Here is a 24,715-nt window from a genome sequence, read left to right on the forward strand (position 1 = left end):
GCACAATATGGAAATATTTACTTTTGTCACTTACCTACTCCATTCCCAAAGCATGAACAATTGGTGTTTTGAACATTAAAAATAAAACTTGACGTGCTCTAAGTGCTTTCCACAGAATTCACTGTGTTCTTACTCACTTCGTATTTATAACCAGGTGAATTGCCATGGAAGATATGATACATTCCCTTGTTGGGCTTTCAGACCAGAACAGGGTTTCATGAGTCTAAGGACACCACATTCATAAAGTTGATGCATGCTAACAGGATTAACACCTACTCCCTGGATGTATCAGAAGTTTTACGTGTTTATGTTTTAAAGAATACACTTAAAATTGTGATGTGAATAATCTGCATTAAAAAAAGACTATTATTTTACTTATTGTAACTTAATAACCACCTTCTTTATTGGACTGTTACTATGTGCCAGGCACGCTTCTAGAGGCTCTACAAATGTTAATGAATTAATCTCCTGACAATTCTTGGAAGTAGATGGTACTGTGTTTTACAAATGAGAAGACAAAAGCAAAAGAAGGTTAAATAATCTGCCGAAGGTTACACACTAAGTAAACGTGAGAGTCTAGGCTTGAAATGGGAAGTCTGGTTTTGGAGGTGCAGTGTTAGCCATCAGGCCCCAATTTATGACCTAGAGACCACTGTATATTAATATCTTTGATCTCCCCTAATTAGGCACAGGACATACACGTAAATGCTAATTACCCGCTCTTCAAGAATAGAAGTTCCCTGCTATGGTCTAAATTAGTCCCCGTTATACAAATTGTTCATGCCACAAAGCCAGTGGTAGTGCTGGCCTTTGAATTCAGGGACCTAGTCCAGTATTCTTTCTGTTACTTGCTGCCTCCTCTGGTAAATGGTCCAAACCAAATTGTATTGTTTTTGCTTCCAATTCCCTATAATTTGTTGCCTGATTTATCTCCCTTGGCCCTCAGGTCTGATCATTTCACTAATCTGTTCAATAGTCTTCATTGCCTGTTGAATTAAACTCATAAAAAAAAAATCCTTTCAGGGCACCTGAATGGTGCAGTGGGTTAAGCACCTGACTCTTGATTTCAGCTCAGGTCATGATCTCAGGGTCCTGAGATCGAGCCCTGCATTGGACTCCACGCTCTGCACAGATACTGCTTGGGTTTCTCTCTCCTTCTCCCTCTGCCCCCACCACTCTCTAAAAATAAATTCATTAATTTTTAAAAAATCGTTTCTCATGATATTACTCTTTTTTTTCTAGACTGAAGCTTAATGAGAATACTTGCTGCTACAAAAACACACCCGCCACATCCTAATACCATGTGCATGCTCCTACATTTTCTTCAATAGTTCTTATCCAGTTGGCATTCCCCACTTACTAGATTGTCAGCTGCTTGCGAGCAAGGTCTACGTTCTCATGATTTTATTCCCATAGCATTTGCTGTAACATCTTATATGGGAGAGAATCTCAAACAAATATGTTCAGTTGAAAGTTTGCCTTAGCAGAAGTAAAATAATATCGCCTATGTGACAGTATATTCTCGTACTAATGCACAGTTGCTAAAATATCTTTTCAATCACGGAGCAAATACTGCTGAATCAAAAGCAAAAGTGGGAGAGCAGAGAAACCTGGCACACAACAGTGTCGTTTGTTCAGGGTTATCAGGTTTTCCAGAATTAAACCAAGATCTTGATAGAATACAAGAAAACCTTTAGAACAACTGAAGTTGACGAAAAAGAATTCTAAACATTTCTAAACATTAATTACATTTCTAAACATTCTAAACATTATTCCACAGCTTTTTCCCCCCTTACATTATAGACACTTCAATAAACTTGGTTTCACAATTCAAAACAGCTTGAAAATAGCAGCACCAATAGCTTATATCGTTAATATTGTGTGCACGCATGCACACACACACACACACACACATACCTTGTTATTAAAAGCACATAAGTCTTCAAAAAGTAAAAATTCAAGACCATTTGAAATCCAGCATATTTCAATAGCCACTGGATAGAATAATAATACCTATTGCAACCAAAGGCCTCTTTAAGAAAACATATTTTTCTTCTCTTTAAATCACATTATATTTACTCTCTAAGGAGTCAGGAATGGGTTTAGCATATTTTTGAAAGATCTTAGCAAAATTAATCAGACTAAAAAGGCAGGGTGAGGCAGTTTCAGAAGAAACTTGAACCAAGATCTTCCACAGAGCGAAGCTGGTGCTAGAGATACAGAGGCAGGTCTGGATCCAGCTGTCAGTATGCACTTGCATGGAGGCAGACACCAGGTCCAGAAGGACAGTAGTGAGCAACAGGTGGCAAACCAGGCTAGCAGGACACATGAGGGCGGACTAGTAAGAGGTAGCATGTCATAACAGGCAGGTGGAGCAAGGCTAAAGAGAGTCCAGGGACTGGCGCCATGTAGATCCAAGAAAAGGCAGAGGCAAGAAAGTGGGTCATCAGGGAGCAGGGTCCTATATGCCAGCTGGATTTAGACACCACTCTTTTCCTCAGAAACATACACAAAGTAGAGACAACCAGGCAGGTTTCAATGGCCCCTTATTTCCTGAAGATAGATAAATGATGATGATAGATGATAGATAGATAGATAGATAGATAGATAGATAGATAGATAGAAGATAGATGATAGGGATAGACCTACACATTTATACGCACATATATCTCTATCTCTATATCTCTCCTTCATAGAGCATGAGCTCTAGATAAATGGTAATTGAATGAATGAATGCACGAATGCCTTAAGTAACTAGGGTATTAGAGAGATTTTAGGGACAAAAAAAATTATCAAAATGAGTTACCAAAAGTAGATACCACTAATGTAAACCAAAACAATAACAAAAATAACAATAGAGGTCAATATTGACATAATTTGGTACAAAAATATTGTACCAAAAAAGAAAACCTAGGAGATAAAATAAGTAGACTGAAAAACTTTATAAGTAATAAATTTTCTAATCCAAGTGACCCCAATATAAATATGCCAAAACCATAAGTAAACCAATTAATGATGAGAAGATATAATGAGAAAAATTAGTTCACTGATTATGTCCAAATTATGATAAAATACCATGAGGTTAAATTTATAGGGCATTTCTGAAGGAACTTATAAAACAGGGAAATCTAAAATATGATTAAATGTTTTGGTAAGGGAAGCCCATTATGAAGAACATGATTCTTTTCAAATTACTCCATAGGTGTAACAAATATTCATAGTACTGGATTTTTTCAAATTTGTAAGAACTGCTTAAGTTTGTCTAAAAGAACAAATAATTGGGAAACAGGTTAAAATTTTTTGAGCAGGAAGAGTGATGAGAGAATTTTTCTTTCATATATTGAGGAGTTTCATTAAATAAAGTGTATTTATGATACGAGACGGAAGCAATACCTCAATGAAACAAGTTTTTCTAACACAGACCAAATTATAAGGTTTTAACATGTCGGTAAGGACAAATCACAGTGGAAAAAAAAAGATATTCAATAAATGATGAAAGGAAACTGGCTGCTAAGAAAGAATCATGTTAAATTTACCCAACTCACCAAAAACCCAGATTAATTTTGGAGTGAATACATCTTAGTATGTGCATGACCTTATTATAAATCTCTTTCAGGATAATCTCTCACCCAACTTCTAATGCCCAGTGGCTCATACCACTTCAACATAAAACATTTACATTTTCCCCCACAGTTTACAAGAATTCAAAGATCTACATAGGTCCCAGAAACAAAATCTGAAGTTTAGACTACTGGGCCACTTTGAGTAACCTTATTTCGCAGTCCAAAAAATAATAATAATGGTAATTAAAGAGTAGCAAATAACAGAATCTGTTCTACTTAGGAAGGACTGAACTTCCCATAGAATTGAAGCGTATCGTGTGGAGCAAGCTACCTGGTTCCCTGTGCCACGGTCTTCACGTGTATCTATCAGAAGCAACTCCGTGTAACCAGAAAGCTCAGCCTTGCCCCAAACTCTGAGAAGAATTTAGTCCTTATCCAGGGAAATTTACTATATCCCTTCAATATTTCTGGGTCAGCATTAGTAGAACTTTGCTGCAGTGTGGTATATAGGTCTTGTTTCCTGGTCTTAAAATTAAAGTTCTGTCTTATTTACCAGATACAGTAGTTCTAGTTTCTGGATTTATTTGATTTTCTTAAATGACATTCATTACAAAAGTAGAGAATGTTTATTATAGAATTTTTTAACTACATAAAAATCTTTTAAAAATGTACATCAATCAAAATTCCAGTACCTAAGTGTAACTACTTTTTCCCCTAAATATAGCTATTATTAACAATTTGGCATAGTGCTTTTACATTTCTTTCTTCTTTTTTTTTCTGGTCAGGGTCATGGAAAGAAATGCATCAAAATTTTATTAAAATGTTTAATAGGGTAATTGGAATATTTACTGTATTGGCTTGAAGTATGGCTGCTTTGCTTTCAAAGCTTGGACTTTGAAATTATATGCAATTTACAAAAAAATATTTAAAATGAGGCAGGTGTGGGCGGCTCCGCAGTTGAGCATCTTCCTTTGGCTCAGGGCGTAATCCTGGGGTCCTGGGATCGAGTCCTGCATCAGCTTCCCCTCAAGGAGCCTGCTTCTCCCTCTGCCTGTCATCTGCCTCTCTCTCTGTATCTCTCATTAATAAATACATAAAATCTTATAAAATAAAATAAAATAAATAAAATAAAATAAATAAAATGAATTCTATCCAGACATCTGCTAAAGGAAGTCAGTTGAAAGGCAAGGCCTGTTCTGAGTTTTCCATCACTGTGGGATTTTTTTTCTATGTTTATTGGATTATTATTTTTAAAAATATGTATTTGTTATGTTAATCTCAATTTTTAAGAAATGTCTTTTCTGCATACTGAATACAATCCAGCTCTACTAAACTGGAACTTACTGTCTAATTTTTAAATGACATTTCATGTAATCTAGCAAAGTTGACATTATAATATGGAAGAATTTGTACTTCAGCTTTCATACTTTTCATAATATAACAAGGTAGGGGAGCATACACCAAGAAGAATGTCATTGTGTGAACTTTTACAAGATGTTTATGCAAATTTAATTCCAGGAAGGAATTCTTTATAAAAGAAACGATACATGGGGACAGGTGATTCATCCTAGCATTTTTTGCTACATGTTTGCTTTCACTTTAAATGTACAATGTGAAGATTTAGATGTGATATCAACTCGGAAGGATATTGTGAAAAAATAGATAATATAAATAATTCTTAGTTTTAAATGACAATTTGAAGTGTCTCATGGTAGGGAAGCAGTAAATATTGGTATTTATTAACACTTCTGTATTATCATGTGGAAATTCGGGTTTTTCAGTAATTAAATTATAGTTTTATTTCTTCCTGACACTGTACCCTAGAATCCATGTTTTAAAGCAGGACTTTCCTCATTGGATTTTACAGACTTAATCCAAAAATGTAAAGTGTTACATTATTAAAGTTTTATGATGATTATCTGATAAAATGATAATATTTTATATACATTGGGTTAAAAATTATAAAAATTAATTTTACATGTTAAAAAAAGCAAGACTTTCCTGAGGAAAAGGAGTTATATAAAATTACCAATGCTATTCATAATTGAAAAACTATCTATTTTGATCTAATGTAAAATCATTTTAGAGGGATATGTATGCTCATCAAAAGTCAAGATCTAGTCTTATGTGAAGTAAAAAAAAACTATATCTGAGATTTCATTAATCTTCCTTTTACTTAATAAATTAAAATTAGAGGTGGGTCTTTAATTATTTACTAGCTTTTATTTGTCCAACAAGGGTATCTATCAATTAATAACTGGGCATCTAATAAGTGTTGGGCGTTGTGTTAGGTCAGTTGACTGTGCATTAAACTCATCTGGCCTTTTCCACACCTCCCAGATGATCATACGTGCAGCCAGATGAAAAAGCACTGTGCTAGACACATTTAATTCCAGCAACAACTCTATTAGCTTTTACAGAAATATTCTACTTCAATTGGGCTGCAGTGGGTCATGGGAATCCAAATTTTAACAAGCTCCCCTAAGGATTCTGATGTGATACCAAGATCACTTCTTAAAATAAACCTTGAGGCCTGGTTATTTCCTTAAGCGCCTTATATAGTCTACTGTCTTCATTTCAAAGGACTTTTATTAAAGGGGCTATCCAGTATGTAACATTAAAGATATCGTTTTTTTAAATGAGGATTCACTGGACCAAAAAATGTTTTACAAAACTAAATTCTTTTAGGGTCAATTAAAACATAATTTTATTACTATAAAGCCAAGACTTTACGATGAAGAAAGCTGAAAAATATAAAGAGGGGAGTTAAGCATTACAGCTTTCTGTGCTGAGTTCCATACTGTTGTAACAATTTTAGGGAAGCTGAACCAGCAGGGTCTGGGGGAGGTGAATAGATAGCAACACAGATCAGCTTTTAGAGAGTGTCCTGGGGTAAACACACATCCTGAGGATCTCACTCTAACAGGGCCAGTTAGGCGAAATAGTGATTCTTGTTGACATTGAGGCCAGGAACATCAAGGGTGGCCAGGTATTTGGGAGCTGAGTGACCAGGAACAAGCAACCCACCAATACTTCTAAAATCAACAGCCAATAAGCATACTCTCTTATTTACATAGTCTACGCGCCTGAACTCAAAATCTCTACTCTAATTTAATGGTGACAGCCAGGTTTAGCAATCAATTACTTAGACTTAGTATCCACAGTTTAGCAATTTCATGTACAAAAAGAGAAGTTTTGCTATAAGGTGTTTTGAGTAAGGGGAGCTCCTGGTCCCATAAAGTTTCTGGGAAAGAACCCATCCCAAAGACAGTAAGGGTTCATTATATCTTGTACTGACCTACATAAGTGTCTTTTAGGCAAAGCATGAACAAACAAGCAAATCCCAAGTTGAAATAAAAATAGAAATAAATCGCTAACAAGGAAAATACCACTTCATCTCAGAAAACGATGATGGCGGTTTTGACAATTATCATTCTCGTGAATTCACTCAGCAAAGATCACATAGCACCTGTTCTCCACCAGGGTGTTTTTCCAAGCACTGATGATTACACAGCACCTGCCCTAGAGAGTGGGGAGTGGGTCATATGAACAAATAAGCATTATAGGGCAATGTGTTAGGTGCTTGGTTCTGAATAATCGTAGAAGCAGATATTATGATCAATATGAGACACATGGAAAGAGACAGCTGTGAATGAATGGATACAGTCGGCTGATCCATATTCTACAAATAGTTTCCTTGTGCGTTCCTTACAGTCATCAACTTTGAGGCAGGAACATATGAGACAATACGAATGCTTCCAAGCTTCCTGTGACTGTGTTTTTCACCAAATTGTATGCCCAAGGAAGCAAACCATAAAGAAATGTGCTTTACCCTAAAGCCTTTTGTGTTTATCTAGTAATGCTGAGCACTTAAAATAATTCCAAAAATGCCTTGCTTTTCCAAACACTGGATTTTTTAAGCAATTGATTTTGATAGAAGTCTAGTCGTCAATTCTGAACTCAGAATTATTTCACAACACTACTCTCCCTCTTCTAGCCTTTTCCTTCCCTCCTTTCCCTGCCTCTCCCCCTCTCTCCCCTCCTCTCTTTCCATTATTTGCCTTTTCTCTAGCTAGACTATTAAAAGCCCCAGAGCCCCAGAAAAGTCTTGCTGCCCACTTCTAAAGGTAGAGCTAAATTACTGCACCCTCAGGAAATCTCACACTAATCTTATAAGATCTTATAAGATCGTGCTTCATTTTTTTCCTGTGGCTGAGGTTATTGCTAAGATAATGTATTTATAAAACTCTTTAAGTAACACACCACAGCCAAAAATAGTATTATAGTATTAGCATATGTCCAAAAGCTGATTTTAATCATCACTTTAATCTTCAAAAGATAACTTATTCCATTGAGAAGACTGGGATTTTCTTCAAAGTCGGAAAAAAATAAGCTTTTTGGTGAATTGAAATGGATAAGATTAAAGAAAAAAAAAAGTCTGCTATGGGAGTTTTAGAAAGCTATATAAAATACCAAACCCTCAAAGAAGTAAAAATAAAGTTGGAAACATAAGAAGTCTAGCTATCTTAGAATCATATATAGAACATGAAAGAATTAATATCTTGAAATTACTTAGTTCTTTAAAAAAATATATGTCCTTAGTGCTATTACACTATATAATATAATACAAAAAAATCTGAAAGACTAAACCACACTGATCTGAACAAAATGGTAAAAGAATGTTTAAAAAATCAAATGCCACTTATTATATTAGTTTTAAGCATAACAACCACACACACACAAAAAAATAAAGGCTACCTTTTTGGCAACATCAAATACAAACATTTCTGAGAACAGCGCAACAGATTGGGAAAGTGCAAGGCAACCCTTGATTCTTGCATTCCTTCTTCGTGATGTGATGTTTCTCACTAACCTAAAACAAAAACTGACACACAACTAAAGAGCTTGTTGTGCCATGGAAAAGTCACACCATTGTGCACAGTCCAACTTCATTTTACTACAAAACAAATGTTATACTCCTCTCCAGCCATGCCTCTTATTATTCAGTTTTCTACCCTTTAAATCCTCACGGAGCTGGGGTTTCCCAATCGTGGATAACAATTAGCAAGGTTGACCATATTTCACAAAGAGCTACAGCAATCCTTGTCTGTTCTCTGGGATCTGCTAGTGCTTCTGGTCATGGTGGTGAAGAGACCCCACTCCCATAGTGTGTGCATCCACGCCTTCCAATCAAAGGGGGAAGGCCAGCTGTGTGGAAGGATGCAAGGAAGGAAGCATTGGCACAGATTTACCGTCACCAGTTACTGAACTTCAGACATTAAGTCTTGGTAGAGGGAATGAATGGATTTTTCTCTTTTCATTGTATAGGAGGTCAAGCTTCCCTCTGTGAGAGTGGGTAGTGGAGCCAGTGGCAAACTGCACTAATGACTCGGCGACACACTTCGGGGCTCTGGTGTTATATTGTCTTCTGGATACAGACAGAATGTCCAACAGAAAACCGTATCAGAAGAGTTTGTAAAAACCTTAAGTTGTTGCAACAGCTGAGCAAAGAGAATAGTTCCATTGAAAGGAAATTAATGAACAAGTGTCAAAATGGACAGTTGGTGTCAATTCCTAGAGGATTTGGAAGTGAGAAGTGGAGTTGAGGAAACCATGTTAATAGAGCCCTTGTTTGTATGAAAAGAACATCGAACTTTACCAAATATCCATCATAGGAGTCATGCTTGTCACCGTCCGCATTAGTCTGCATTGAGCAGAAAAGAATGTTTTATTACGGGCTATGTGGGCGTCTTATTTTTTTTTATTTTTTTTTATTTTTGATCTCCAGCAGCATATGATCGCCTGTTTTCTTGGAAACAAATTTAGAAAGAAATTCTACCCTCAGCGATGTAATTCTTGGACCAAAATGTGTCCATTATTTTTGAGAGAGAAAAAGACTCTTTCAAGCCCAAACTATCTTATTTCTAAGTGAGTTTTATAATATTTGGAACTAGAATATTTTAAGTTTTAGCTTTTTCAGGGGCAATCCTGCTCAGAACAAAATTTTCTCTGTTCTGTCAATACATGAATAGTAATAAAATTAAACATTTTTCCTGATTATTAAACCTGACTGAAAGTATAATTGATTCATAGAAAATTTAAAGTATATCCCCTCTCTGTTTTAGGAAGACATTATATTAAGAGGATTTCTTAATAAAGGCTTTCTTTATAAGTGGCTTATGTGAAATAATCTCTTAAACTTCAATGTAATTTGCATTAATAAACCAAATATACCAAAACAGGCACTGTGAAGGCGAATATTTTATAGATCTTTCTAAGGGTAATATAAAATTTTGCACAGTATAAAGGCTTATTAAGGAAGAGGTAGAAAAAGAGAATGAGAATAAAGAGGAATTTAAAAACATTTACTGTGAGAGTTTACAGGAACTCTGAACTTTCTGCTCAATATTTCTGTAAATCTAAAAGTCTGTTGAAAATGTGAAAGGATTTATTTTTAAAAAGGGACGGTCATCTTGAAATTTTTTAAATATATAATAAATACGGAATCAGAAGGGGTAAAATAAACTTGGATCTATTGCTAAGTAGTTAATCATTTCAGTGTTTGTAACTTAATATAAGATCTAGAAATTTAAGAAGGATGGTAGTAAGTGAGAGACTCTCTCTAGCCACGTGTGGAATATAGGATTTGGTGTGGGACTGTACATAGGAAAAAGGGCAACTTCCAAAAAGAAGCAAAGAACAAGGAATGGACAGAGGCAAATAGAAATGAGATGATGCCACTAACCGTTTATAAAGATAGATTCATATTAAAGAATTAAAAGAAGGTAAACAATGAAAAATCATGAAGCAACAGCAATTCTAGTCGAAAGTAATTATTGGGAAAGGAGATGTAATATACATTCGCTATTGTTTCAGAATATTCAATCTTACCATAGAGTGTAGGAGAAGAAACAAGAATTCTCTATTCCATCCAGAATAGATGAAATTAAATATAAAAGCAAATGGCTTGAGAACCAAACTAGACATAGATCAAGTAGGGGCAGCCTATGCTTGTCATCATAGGAAGGGATGGTGGGCCAGTTAAGCATCGATAACCAAATATGCCTGAGACACCATGTATTCAGGAGGCCTGACACTGAGCATTCATTCGGGAAATCCAGTTTGGCCCACACCGATTAAAGCCATGGCTGCTCAGCAGACTATACGTGAGCTATAGCTTTTGACTGATCCAAGGAACATCCATATATTGGTTCCAGGCACCTTCCTTTGCTGCAGTCTCTTGCTCTCCCTCAGTTATAGTCTTTGTAACTACTGGCAATGGACAGACTGAAGGAGAAAGGCAGGACGTAGCACTGTGTGGTGCGGGACTTGGATAGTATGGGCTTTCCACCCCCACTTTTACCCTAGTCCGAGTCTGCAAAACTACTCCACCTTTTCCCCTTTGCTTTTACTGTATATTTTTAAAAATTTTTTAAAAGATTTTACTTATTTATTCATGAGAGACACAGAGAGAAAGAGAGGCAGAGACACAGGCAGAGGGAGAAGCAGGCTCCATGCAGGGAGCCCGACGCGGGACTCGATCCCAGGTCTCCAGGATCAGGCCCTGGACCAAAGGCAGGCGCCAAACTGCTGAGCCACCCAGGGATCCCTGCTTTTACTGTATATTTTTAAATAATGAAATAGACACTGGGTTTTGAGCACTTTAACTTGAGCATCAGGTATATGACCTCGGTGACAGCTGCCTGTACATGGCAGTGTGCATGGAAAATACAATTGCATCATTGTTTCCCCATGGGACAGAACACGGATCCAAATCTCGGCCATCAGCTATCAAAACACCGCCTCTATTGGTCACTCTACTAGAAAAAAAGGAAGTTACCCTACAGGCTGTCAAATAAACACTCAACGTTCCTCTAAGTTAGTTTGCCCCCCGATTTTTTTTTTCTCTGAGGACTATTCTTCTATTGGTCACTGTAAGGAGGCTCAGAATAAGAACTTCTTTTTGATTATATAAATCATGGGGAATAAGAACCAGGATTGGTTTATAAGCATGTGATCTTGAGCAAATAGATTAATTTCTCTTTGCTTTCTCCCTCTTTAAAATGAAGATAATTATATAACATACTTGGTAAAACATTGTGAAGCTGTAATGAGATCATTCATTTAAAGCGCTTCAACACAGAGCCTGCCACTCTTTTTTTTTTCCAGAGTTGAACGATGGCTATGACTTTACAAAATAAAATGTAAAACTACACTCTGCTTTTAAAGTAGCATCTACACTCTCAAAGTACCACTTCTTGAACATTATATTGTACAAATAGCTTCAATCTCATGGTAGTTTATACTTACATACAAGAAAATGAAAAATTAATTTACATGGTTTAATAAAACAGGTATACTTTTCCTGTGAAATTACACAGCAAAGTCTCTTCCAATCACATCTAGCCTAGGTCACGAAATCAAAGAAGATAAAACTTAACATACTTTTTTATGTGGCTAGTGACACACTGGACTTACAATTTCTTTACTTAAAAAGCTCTGGATAATATACAATTTAAACATATTCTAACTTTTGGTGTGTTTATAATCACTATCCTAAAAACGAACATGTGTTTTCAGAAGGCAAAAACGTCTGAACTTCTCAAAAAGTATGAAATGTGTGTGTGGCTGATTAAACAACTTTTTTTTTTCTAAACCGGTAGAAAAACTTTATGGAATAAATGTGTTTGTACAGTGGTGACTATTTGTCACAGGAGGCTCTGACATTGGCATTAAAAGCACCAACTATTTTGGACAATATGTCATAACCAGCCAGTTGGAGGACAGTAACAAAATACTTGGCTAACCATTCTACACTAGAGACATCTGTTTAGCTTAGCAAAGCTAGTAACGCCAGACCCTACTAGAATTTGGATCATCTAAACAGCACAATTCATTTAGTCTTGAAAAGATATAAACAACACTGAAAAATTACTCCGTGTACCTTAGACATTTTAAACAATAGTTGTACGTAGTGTCATGAAAACGGTCATGGAATATTTTAAGTACAAAAGGTAACATAGAATAATATTGCATTATAGTTATATTTTTAAAATAATGTAGTACAACATTTACATCGTGTAACGTCACATGATACGAAATTTTGGGACATGTAGAAAACAAAAAAAAGCAGAGTGTGATTTATTAAGGTGATACGGAGTTGGGTGATGTTTTTTCTTTTCTTCAACCAAAAGTTAATTTGTATTGAGTTTGTATTGAGTTTTACTAGGCACTAGACACTATATATTAAGTGTTTCATTGACATTGTTTTAATCTTTAAAAGAATTTGTATTGAGTTTTACTATGTGCTAGACAGACACTGTATATTAAGTTGACATTGTATTAATCTTTAAAGCAACCTTAAATAAAGTGATATTATTTCCATTTTATGGACTAATTAATTGAGACTTAGAGAGTTCTAGACTTTGCCCAAGGTCAAATATTAGCAAGTGGCAGAGCGAGGCCTAGGACTAAAGACAAATTCTATATTTGGAATCACTGTAGTTTTTTTTTTTTTAATTTTAAGATTTTATTTACTTATTCATGAGAGACACACACAGAGAAAGGCAGAGACACAGGCAGAGGGAGAAGCAGACTCCCCACCAGGAGCCCGATGCGGGACTTGATCCCTAGACTCCAGGATCACACCCTGGGCTGAAGGTGGCGCTAAACCACTGAACCACCCGGGCTGGCCCTATTTTTCTTTTTTTTAAAGAAAGAAGTCTACTTTATATTTCCTGCACTCCGTTGTCTGACTTAGGAATAGATATTTGTAGGCATCGATTGCACTTTTCCGGGATGGATGGTGACCGACTCGTTCTGATTTGCATGGGTTTCTCCCAGTTTTAGTGCTGAAAGTCAGGGCCCCTGGGTTCCCATCCTAAGCAAACCTACACCAGTGGGCGACCCAGTCGGTGACCCACCAGGAAGCATTATTTAACCTGGAAAGAGGCTAATGGTTCCCGAATTTTGCTCCCACATTCATAAATCTGATTGGAAAATAATGGAGAGCATCAAATTACGGAGAAAGCTTCACTGTTGCAAAGGCCAAGGAATGAGTGTTTCGCAGGCAGAGGGGTGCACATTGCCTCTTGCCCTGGAAATTATGGGCCTAAAACCTAAGAAACGAGCAGTGGGCTCCTTCAGGCCCATTGCACACTCCCGGCCCATTTCCACCTCCCAGGGCCGCCCTCCTGCAAGGGACCTGCCTTTGAAATGATCCCTGACCCCCCCCCCTCCCCGGTGTTCCCTGCAGTGACTTGAATGTTCTATCAGTGGAAGTGCAAGACTATTTATACCCCAGTGTTGGGGTCTCTCTGGGCACAAACTGTCTGCAGATTAGGTATATTACAGGTCTTGGGGTTCATGTGACCCACTGAGCTGTGGCCAGTGAAAAGCATGCATCAGCCTCTTCTGGATCTTCCCTTGCTGTCAGCCTCTAGTCTGTGGGCCTCTCTCTGGGGGCCTCTCTAGCTGACTCTTCTTCCCCAGGCAGGTTGGATGCCCTTCTGTTCCTCCTGCGTCTCTCCTTTCCCGCCCCCCTCCTTTCTTCTGTCCTATTTTGTTTTCACCGCTCTGTTTTCACTGCTGCCTCTGCTGGGCCCTCAGGCCTCTCTGTTTTCACCACTGCCTCTGCTGGGCCCTCAGGCCTGCTTCCTTGGCCATAACCCAAAGGCCTTCTTGGAACCCAACTCTGCGGACGGTAGAGCCACGTGCCTTGATACGACCCACAAAAACCTCTTCACCGGTTTCTGTCAAACCATCATCATTGGTGGCCTTTTCTTCCTCGAGCTTCCTGCTCCTGTCATCACCCCTTGAACCTACAGGTTTGCTAAAAATCTTCAACGTGCTCCCTGGAAATACCAAGGTCACACCCCAGGGATTTCTATCCCCAAACCATCCTTCCCAATTGGTGATAGACTTGTCATTGTTCCCTAGCTTCCAGCCATACTCTCTCCTCCAAAGTTCCTCCTTCTGTGACTCATTTGTGTGATTTATTTTTATTTATTTATTTATTTATTTAGTCAGCGGCTGTCCCCCAGAGATTGGTTGAGGGCATAGATACATGCAGCACAGCTCTTGGAGTCATGAGGTTCAGTAGTTTCACTTCCAGTATACCATTAACATAAATCAATCCCAAAATTCATCTTAAATGCCTGTCGCACCAAATCTAGGCACTTCACCTAATTCTCTCTGGCGACGTCAACCAGCCCTTGTGAACCGGGTAGGGGAAGGGGTGAAATAGCATCTGCTGAGTGCTCTCCTCATCATGGACTCAACAATTTATCATTTCACTTTTGGCCAATGACACACCTGTGATGGATGTGTTATATATGCCAATTGATGTCTTATGAAAACTGAGGCTCAGAATAGATCATTAAGATCATTAAGAATGGCTAGAAGGGCGTCCGGGTGATTCAGTCAATTAAGTGTGGGCCTTGGGCTCGGGTCATGGTCCTGAGAGTCCTGGGATCAAGCCCTGAGCTTGTCCCCCTGCTCAGCAGAGAGGGGAGCCTGTTGCTCCTTCTCCCTCTACCCTTCCCCCTCCACTCATGCTCTCTCTCTCCAAAAATAAATAAATAAATACAATCTTAAAAGATTTAAAAAGAATGGCCAGAACTTCTGTCTCACTCCAAAGTTGTTGTTCTGCTGCTTACGTCACCTTGCAAGGCTCATGCCTCAATCCACCATTGACTGAGTGGCCATAATCCCTTCCCTCCCACTCCTTTTCACAGACAAGAACTGGATATAATGGAGCTTTTGTGGAGATGATGGGAAGAAAATGTATTTACAAATAATTAAGCATGAAGTAAGAATAACAAGGTGGTAAGCTGTCTGAAAACTCTCAACTTTGTCACTAACCTAGTTTCAGCTTTTGTTACAAAGGAACTCTAGGCCCATGAAGTGAAATAATCGCTCCTTGATATTATTATTCTCGCATTGCTATTAATTTTTCCATAATTTCTATAACTGCATCTGTGCTATTTTAAAGTTTGGAGGATTTCAGTTTACACAAACCTGTTCTGACTACTTGCCAAGGTCTGTGTCTCCCAAGTTCTGCTGAGAAATAATGCAATTGCAATTACAGGCATCTCATATTCTGTAAACAGTTCGAGTTCCAAGAGTTCACCAGTTAGTTGTTTGGAATCACTGTGTATTTTCCCATTACCTAATCTAGTAATGGGTGGTTATTTCCCAAGCTGGCATTTCCTTTTTCTCTCCTCCCACCTCCACCCCCAGCCCCCAAAACAACAACAAAAGAAGGAAAAGCCCCTTTCGACCAAAGAGAACAACAACAACACTAAATTATATTGGCCTGAGTTCTAGAGAATGTTGGGAAGGCGGGGGGGGGGGGGGGGGGGTTAATTTAATAAGGAGCAACAATTCTGTAGTCAAGTTTGAAATCACACAAAGAAATGCCGCCCCTGTCTGGGAGGTTACTATTGATCAGCACCTCAAAGCTTTTTCTATTTTCTAGAATCTTCTCTTTCTACATTTTTAATTCGCTGCTTCTCCAGGGACAACACTTGGATGAGGGAAAAATAAAAAGGAAAGTGCTCATTTTCACATTCTCTTCCAGACTCTCCCACATCTAACTCTTAAAATCAACAGAGTCTCAGAATGGTACCACCTTACCGTTACTTCTATTATCCAAGCAATGAAATTCCTTAGAAGTGGTGTTTTTCTTTTCTCATTTGTTGCCTATGCCTAATTCCAGCAGCGAAAGTAATTTTATAGAATATGCAACATTTTTGAAGGGACTGCACAATTTGCAAAACTTCATCACTACTTTGACGTCTTTTGTCACCGTATCAATTTTATGTATAAAAAAAGCGAGAAATTGAAATAGTAGAACTAAGTCTTCACAAGCTAAAATGACTGTGACCTAAGCCTTCCACACCCCAAATTGAGGACTATTTCTCACATTTTTTTTTCATCTCTTAGTCATTTTCATTCACCCTTCTAGATTCAAATTCCATGAGAAAATGGGTCAATTTTTTTTTTTTTTTTTACTGTTTTATCCTCATCCCCCAGGACACTATCTGGCATTTGGTAGGTATCCCCAAAATGTTGAATAAATGAATTTCAGATACTGTTACCTTACTTACCTCTGCAAAAATGTTATATACTTTTACTGGTTAAAAATGACTTTGCAAATTATCTTCACCTTATAAGGTGCATCATTCAGTGTGGTTAAGAACATGGGATAATTTTCTATAATGGATGTTAGAGTATCCCCCGAGTTGTTAGAGCCTCCAATCTGCTGTCTTAACTGCTAATATTAGCAACCAGCCCTGCTAGAAATAGGAGAAAATGTCACCAAAGAGGTAATGACTTCCTATGATTCTTCAAAAACATAAAAATGGTTCTCAAACTTGTTAGGAAATTACTCTACTGCACAATAACAAAAACATAGAAACAGCCAAAAGTGTCGGAACATAACACCTGAAGCCTGTGGCTCGATAGGAAAAGGTTGTGAAGAACGATCTTCTGGAATAAATGACTTAACCTAAAAATGTAGCTAGTTCCTACATTAACCATTAATCCCTCCATTTAAAAAAAAAATGAAGTCATAGTGAACACAGCCTATAATTATCCCTACTTGAGGACAGAAGAGGAAGACCTTATGTTTCCCTCTACTGACTATAGAGGCCAAAACCAAGGTTGACTGTCATCCCAAAGGCCATTTGGAGGTGAAGGGTGTCCTTCCAGAGCTCTGGGAGGGAAGAGGAAAGAAAAGAAACAGGAAAAGAAAAGAATGCAGTAATAAAAGAGAAACAAGAACCCCTCTGTCATAGCTGTGCTTTATTTCCTTCATAAGAAAGGCCTTAGCCGTGGACACAGCCTTATTATGCTTTAAATGCTCACTGATGCTCATCCAGCAGCTGATCTAAGGCTACCTGCCTCACCTGCAGGAGACCGTGGGCGTCAACCCCCGATAAAATTCTACAGGGCAACTGCTCTTCTCTTGGTAGTTGTACATGTGCATATAAAGAGAAATTAAGTCAGCCAGGACTTGAAGGCAATTGAGACACCTGTCCCAGTCACCATGCTCCTGAGTATTGGACCCTGGCAGGCTGCAATCAAAATTTCCGTTTCCTGGCTTGTGCCTTGCTGGCCACCTCTCTCATCTGAACCCTGCGCAACAACTCATTTGGAGTCCGTGGATACCAAGAATGCGAACAATCAAGCCCACGAGCGAGCGAGCGAGCGAGCGAGCACAGTGTGCAGGGCAGGGGCCAGAGAACCTGGGGGAGGGGTCCGCAGAGAATCCTGAAATATCAAGGAGCCAGGGTGTGAGTCTCGTCTCCACTAAAACTGGTTTGCAAAGAGAAGTGATGCCACGGATTGCGACCCCATCCTCCGCCCCACCCCCAGCCTCACTGGTGCTGCAACGCCATGGAGGGGTGCAGAGTTCAGATCCTGGGTGCCACCCACTCCCCCCCCCCTAAAAAAAAAAGACAGCCAAGGAAGGAAACTGAGCACCCTCCAGCCACCCCTCCGGCGCCCAAATCATGTCACAGCCTTCGCAAAAGAGAGGAAAGAGATTTACCTGCTGCTACTGAGGCTGAAGCCTGAAAGCCATGTATGACCTTTGAAGGACTGTAATGGTTTTAATCAGAGCCATAGCATCTTTTTGACAGACAGACAGACAGGACAGAGGGAAGAGCTGAACCACTCTGCAAATATTAACCGGGCTATTTTGGAGCAATGGCTATTGCCTCTGAGATCTTTCATCATGGGTCTATACTTAGAATTCAGATGAGCCTGGGGGAGGGGAATGGAGCAGCGTTAATCCCCAGTTGTTTTTGAAGTTGTCCCGTAAACAGGTTAGCATCTCAGCTGTCTTCAAAGGAAGCCCTCGGTGCTTTCTTTACATTGGAGGCTTCTCCCCGAGTCCCTTGTTGTAACCTGTTGGGCCTACGGATCGCCCGTGGTCCCGGAGGTGACACTTCTCAGTTTTCTTTCAAACTAGATATTCTGGACAGTGAGCCCTGGCTGTGATCACATCGGGAGACTGATGCTCCATGACAGCTAAAAGTTGGATTGAGTTTCAGGAGCTACTATATATAAAGCTGGGGCCACTTATGTCACCGCACTAATTAAATGCCATCTGGGTGGTTCCTCTGGGTTTTTGAGCCCATCACCCAGTTCAGACCGAGTCAGAGGCCAAGGAGGAGAACATGATGATGGACCTTTTTGAAACTGGCTCCTATTTCTTCTACTTGGACGGGGAAAATGTTACCCTGCAGCCATTAGAAGTGGCAGAGGGCTCGCCTTTGTACCCAGGGAGTGATGGTACCTTGTCCCCCTGCCAGGACCAAATGCCCCCGGAAGCTGGGAGCGACAGCAGCGGGGAGGAACACGTCCTGGCGCCCCCCGGCCTGCAGCCCCCCCACTGCCCCGGCCAGTGTCTGATCTGGGCCTGCAAGACCTGCAAGAGGAAATCTGCGCCCACCGACCGGCGCAAAGCCGCCACCCTGCGCGAGAGGAGGCGCCTCAAGAAGATCAACGAGGCCTTCGAGGCGCTCAAGCGGCGCACGGTGGCCAACCCCAACCAGCGGCTGCCCAAGGTGGAGATCCTGCGCAGCGCCATCAGCTACATCGAGCGGCTGCAGGACCTGCTCCACCAGCTCGATCAGCAGGAGAAGATGCAGGAGCTGGGGGTGGACCCCTTCAGCTACAGACCCAAGGCGGAGAGCGTGAGCCCGGGAGGCCGGGAGGGGGGCGCCCTCGGGGCCTGCAGCCCAGCCCAGCCGCTCCCTCTCCCTCCCCCTCTCCTCTCCGATGGGCACCCCCCTGACCTCGGGGCCTCCCCCGCAGCGCTCCGTCTCCCTCCCCCTTCCCTTCTCCTCTCCAATGAGCCCCTGCTGACCCGTGACCTCGGGGTGCCCTCGGGGCCTCCCCCCCAGCCGTTCCGTCTCCCTCCCCCTCCCCTTCTCCTCTCCAATGATCCCCCCCTGTAACCTCGGGGTGCCCCTCGGGGCCTCCCCCCCGCCCCCCGGCAGCTCCGTCTCCCTCCCTCCCCTTCTCCTCTCCAATGATCCCCCCCTGTAACCTCGGGGTGCCCCTCGGGGCCTCCCCCACACCCCCCTCGCCGCTCCGTCTCCCTCCCTCCCCTTCTCCTCTCCAATGATCCCCCCCTGTAACCTCGGGGTGCCCCTCGGGGCCTCCCCCACCCCACCCCCGGCCACTCCGTCTCCCTCCCCTCCCCCTCTCCTCTCCAAAGAGCCCCCCTGTGACCTCGGGGTGCCCGCAGCAGGCCGGACATTGGTACCCGGCCCGAGGAAGTCGGGGAGCCGCCCCCCGAGGTGCGCCCGCTCGCTCCCGGAGCCGAGCCTTCCGCCCTAACCCTGCGCCCCCGGGTTCTCTCGCAGCTGGAGGGGGCGGACTTCCTGCGCACCTGCAGCGCCCAGTGGCCAAGTGTTTCGGATCATTCCAGGGGGCTCGTGATCACTGCCAAGGAAGGTAGGGAACGCGAGGGCGCCGGCCGCGGGGTGGCGGGGTGAGGGTGGGGGTGAGGGTGGGGGGGTCCCGGGGGGGGCGGGGGCGGGGCGCCGGCCTGCAGGGCAGGTGCGTGTGTGTCTTTCCGCGCTCAGGAGGAACCCCGAGCGGGGACCCGCCGGCCTCCAGCAGCCTCCGGTGCCTGTCTTCCATCGTGGACAGCATCTCCTCGGAGGAGCGCAAGCTGCCGTGCGCCGAGGAGGTGGTGGAGAAGTAGCCCGCAGCGCAGGCTGGGCCGCGTCCACGCGCCCCCCCCCCCCACAGTGGGTCACCCTACACCTGCTGCAGGAACCCGCGCCCAGGAGCGAGCGCAGGGCAGGGACACCTGGCGGGGGGGGGGGGGGGTACTTCTCAGAAACTGTCCTGCGCTCCGAGGGCGAAGCCTCGGGCTTTGGAAGCGAGTGGCTTAGGTCTAGCAGGCTGCTTGGGCTTCGTGTGCTTAGTTGTGTAACGTGTTACTTCGGTGACGGTGCCCCTTCTGGGCCACGCTCAAAAAAAAAAAAAGAAAAAAAGAAAAAGAAAAAGAAGTTCATTCCTGTCTCAAGCGACGTGGGAACGCTAGTGGTACTGAATGTATTTTTGTAAATGATCTTAGGACTCTTTCTTTTTTATGTAAACCTAAGAAATCTATTTTAAATGTGGAATGACGGGGTGCATATGACATGTGCGAGGATCCTGACACTGTCATATTAAAAAAGCGAAGTTTCTTTATGAACAAAGTTGGTCCTGATTTGATTCAACTCAACGACACATGGGGGGGGCAGCTATGCAGGCACAGAAATCCAGGGAAGCCGGCGGGCCTGTAACTCAGATGCCACCCAAGCCCGTTTATTGGGGTGTGTTCCTAAAGGCTGGTTTAAAGGGAAGAAAATGGGTGGCTTTCCTCTGTCTGCATTTCTGTCTCGGTCGGACCTCACCCCTGTGGTTACAAGTGAGGCAGAGCCAGGACTGTCGCCTTTCCCCTTTTATCAGCATCTCTTTTCTGTTTGCACGGCCCTATCCCTAGAGGCCTGAGTGAGCTTTCCTGAGCCAAAGTTTGCAATCCGGTAAGAGAGTGCCACACAAGTGGCACTGCCTGAAAGGGTCATGAGCTAACGTAGCCCCAAATGCCTTTCCCTCCTTGACTTTCCAGGCCTGGCCTTCCACCGAGAAGCCTTGGTCAGAGTCTGCAGGAGGCGCCCTGGCCTCCCAGCCAGGTTGGGGGGGCCCCTCCCTAGTTTTCTTGAACTAGACTGGCGGTTAGAAGACTGCACCAGCCTCCATGGGCGGGTGGGGTTTGTTTTGCAAATAGGAAGATTAAAGAAGGGAACAGTTTGTCCCTTGAGGTGGGGTGGGCTGCTCCCTGGACCGGGTGCTTCAAGGCAGGGAAGGGTTAATGGCTGAGGGCAAAAGGCAACCACAACACACATGAAACCTCTTAGCTGGACCAAACAGCAAGGCCCCCAGAGGGGCTCGAAGCCCCGGGAGCTCCTCACCGCCACGATTTTACAACGTGTGCCAGGTTTGTTTATCCTGTAACTTCAGGAAGAAGCGACCACCAAGAATCGCAGTGGGGAGTGAAGCAGAAGAGAGGCCAAGCCCTTCCTCGGAGTACTTGCCGCTCACCTTCTGTCGGGGGCACCTTCATCCAGCACCCCTCCCCACTCTCAACTGCTTCCTTCCCTCTGTTGCCCGGCAGCCAGTGCTCGGTCTGCAAGTGTGAGAATCTAATCGAATTCAATATTCCCCAGCCCAACGTTGCTTCCTGACAGCCCTGTCCGGACGTTGGGGTTGCACATTGCAGAAGTCCCAGATACCACCACGGACAGCGCCTCCTGCAGGCATGGAACAGTAGCCTGCCCCTTTTCTGTCTCTTGAAGGCCTCTCTCTGGGGGTAAGGGTCACTTTGTCTTCTGAGCACCTGGATGATTCTCTTTTCTCCTAGAACACTTACCAAAGCACAGAAAGGTCCCTAGCTCTCACATAAGCTCTCCCAGCGGTTTGGGTAAAGCAGGTGGGAGTGCTCGGGGCTGTAACTGCTGAGTTGCTGGGGGCACTGCCTGCCTGCCGAGCTGGAAGCCAGGTTGCTATTGTGGAGCCTTGGGCTGAAACAGCTCCTCTCTGCTTCCAGTTTCCTCATTTGTGAAATCGTGGTGACAACAGCAATGGTGCCTAACTCAGGGGTGTGAAGATTTCAGCGAGATACACACAGAAAGGGTTTATAGCCAAAGCACAGCACCAAGTCCATACTAAATGTCAGCTCTCCCTTTTTTCCTTACACTGACCATCAAAAGGCTTCTCTTCCACCAAAAGCCCCAGTTCTTCAAATACTGTTTGCTGCCTTGCCGGCACTGTTCGGGGGAAAATATTAATGACCGGGAATTCAGTAGCAATATGAGTGACTCTTAGCATTTTACATATGAACTCACAATCCTACAATGACTTCTGTGAAAGAAACTTGTATTTCTTTTGAGAAAAGGTTTCTTTGGAACTGAAGAGTTTCTTGCATTAGTAAGTGCAGAGCCAGGGCCTTGAGCCAGTGAGTATCAGTGGCTTCAAGCTTGTTTTCTCAATCGCCCTGCACCCTGGAAGAGAAGCCTTAGCAAATAAGAAAGACCACTTATGGCCTAGAAAAATTGGACTCTCTTTAGCAATTGTTTTCCAGAGGTTCTTTCTCAAAAGTGACTAGCTAGTGAACTCCAAATTAGGGCGTAAATTAATTAAAGATAAGCAGTAGAGCATTTCAAATTATCCAATCAGAACATGTATGAATATGAATATGTTTGAATGGTGTGTACAGTCATTAATCATGCGTATCATGGATCTACAATTTTTTTCTAGAGAATCAATAGTTTCCCTAAAATGTGTATGTCTATATATGCATTGTATGTATACGCATTACATATTATATATATGTAATATATATAAAATAAAGATGTGCCTAAAATATAGGTATATATATGTGCCGCAGATTCATGCCACAACTGAAATCAAATATCAGAATTAACCAGGTGAATTCATTTACTTCATGACTGCATGCGTATTTATAGTAAGATCTGTGTTATAAACTGTTTAGCAGCAGAATTTTTTTTTTTTTAATCAATTCACGGACTTTATTTGCTGATGGATTCTATTCAGTCTTTGCAAACCAAATCTTCTCTATCTCTCCTAGCTAGGTAACTTGAGAAATTGTTTGGAATTAGTTTGCGTATAGAGGTCTCTTCGTTAAATAGAGCAAATATTTCCCAAAGACTTCATGTGACCTCCACTGCTATAGTTGACATATGAGGCTTTCCAATGAAATCCTTGGTGTGTTTGCAATTAAAATGTTTTTATTTGATATTAATGATGATAATCTTTACTAAAGCCACAGCCAAAACAAACAGGGCCATGGAAGCAGAAAATCAAGATATAATAACTTAGTGAAGATAAGCAATTTGGCATTTAAACTGAGCCTGTTTTCCAGAGGTAGGCATAGAGTTGTCAAATATTTTTAAAATGAGTTCTTTTCTTTTTTTTATAGCACTATACAAATAATTTATGTCAAATGTCAGCTTTTTCAAACTAACTTTAATCATCACACCTGAAGCATCAAATTCCAAACCCGAACATAATGGAAATTCACTTAAGTCTAATGGCATTATATATATTATATATATATATTAGACTATATTAATATATATTAGACTCCTTCATATGTATGGGGGAGGGGAGCATGGCACTGAAATTCAGTGTTCAATGTTCTCAACTACTGTTGAGATTGCCAGAGAAGTTTTGGGTTACTAAAGTGCACTCTATCCTTACTAAGACATTTTTGACTCCAAGTTAGAATATAGCCATTTGTGCTTTTCTCTTAATAAGTAAGATTTTATATCATTTATTTATCTCCAAACTCTCTTCCCAGAACACACTACCTGGAAAAAAAATATTTTAAGAATATTTGAGTTTAAACTCTGAATATCTCATTTCCTAACCTAATCCATTAGTAAATTAGCAATAACACGGTGCTTCCTCAAAGAGCCAAGCCAACAAGACATTTCCCCAAAAGACCCTTCCACTCACTCCCTTAAACTCAAAAGCAGTGCTAACAAAAGATGACCCCTCAGCCCCAGAGGTTTCATTCTGAAAAAGCAATGTTTTGCAAGCCTAGTTCAGAGTCAGCTTGGCTTCTCAGTTCAGAATGGCTATGCCATGTGCTGAAACAAAGATAATGCTGCAAGGACTGGCTCCTTTCTCTACTCTCAAGGCTGCTCAAAGTCCCTTCATAGGCCTTTGATCTCTCCTGGGAGTCTTCGAATTCAAGCTGAGGCCAATGTCTTCCTCAGCTGTCTTCTCCACAAATTCTTCCAGCAGCTTTGGCAGGTACTAATGTGTTTACTTAGGTGTGCCTGGTTCCCAGAGCTAACAGCAGTTTGAAATTGTTTAGCACATTGTGAAGTCATATATGATAAGCAAAAATCTCTAGAACCACTCCCTTTGTCCAGGAGTTGATAAAGGGTCGCAGATAGAGGCAGACGTGAATTGAAATGGACTTCTCTTGCTATGTGTATTTGGTTTCTCCCGCTGAGAGAAGCATAGAAAAATTTGCAATAATGCCGAATTCCTAGGGTAGGCAAAGTTTCCTAAGAAAGGAAGCTGGGAGCATCATTCCGCTGGTGGGGTCTGTC

At 41.6% G+C, this 24,715-nt stretch overlaps 1 protein-coding gene and 1 long non-coding RNA gene across 5 annotated transcripts in view; one reads left to right on the plus strand and one right to left on the minus strand.

Moving 5' to 3' along the window:
- The window catches only part of LOC140602804 (uncharacterized), a 76,086-nt gene extending 57,765 nt beyond the window's left edge, over nt 1-18,321 (minus strand). Inside the window, exon 1 of one of the 2 annotated variants that reach the window (XR_012005717.1) lies at nt 18,118-18,321. This is a non-coding gene — a long non-coding RNA (uncharacterized lncRNA). The remainder of the gene's footprint in view (nt 1-18,117) is intronic. The other variant, XR_012005718.1, reaches the window with a different exon arrangement.
- A 111-nt stretch (nt 18,322-18,432) lies between these two features.
- MYF6 (myogenic factor 6) lies at nt 18,433-23,001 on the plus strand. 3 transcript variants are annotated; one of them, XM_072772900.1, is made up of 4 exons: nt 18,433-19,267; nt 19,943-20,033; nt 21,800-21,942; nt 22,180-23,001. In XM_072772900.1, the coding sequence occupies exons 1-3, from the start codon at nt 18,749-18,751 to the stop codon at nt 21,901-21,903; spliced, it is 714 nt and encodes a 237-aa protein (XP_072629001.1). In that variant the 5' UTR covers nt 18,433-18,748; the 3' UTR covers nt 21,904-21,942; nt 22,180-23,001. The 3 variants fall into 3 exon arrangements, with proteins under 3 accessions (XP_072629001.1, XP_072629000.1, XP_072628999.1); XM_072772899.1 differs by having other exon boundaries at nt 21,800-23,001; XM_072772898.1 differs by lacking the exons at nt 21,800-21,942; nt 22,180-23,001 and adding an exon at nt 20,165-20,788 and having other exon boundaries at nt 18,436-19,267.
- Nucleotides 23,002-24,715: the final 1,714 nt, after the last annotated feature.

This window comes from Canis lupus, chromosome 13 (genome assembly GCF_048164855.1).
Source record: "Canis lupus baileyi chromosome 13, mCanLup2.hap1, whole genome shotgun sequence".
In the NCBI taxonomy this organism is placed as follows: Eukaryota; Metazoa; Chordata; class Mammalia; order Carnivora; family Canidae; genus Canis; species Canis lupus.

Coding starts and splice junctions, on each gene's coding strand:
- MYF6 (XM_072772898.1), top strand. CDS start 18,749: ATGATGATGGACCTTTTTGAAACTGGCTCCTATTTCTTCTACTTGGAC. Junction 19,268..19,942: donor ACAGACCCAAGGCGGAGAGC/GTGAGCCCGGGA, acceptor GTTCTCTCGCAG/CTGGAGGGGGCGGACTTCCT. Junction 20,034..20,164: donor CGTGATCACTGCCAAGGAAG/GTAGGGAACGCG, acceptor TTCCGCGCTCAG/GAGGAACCCCGAGCGGGGAC.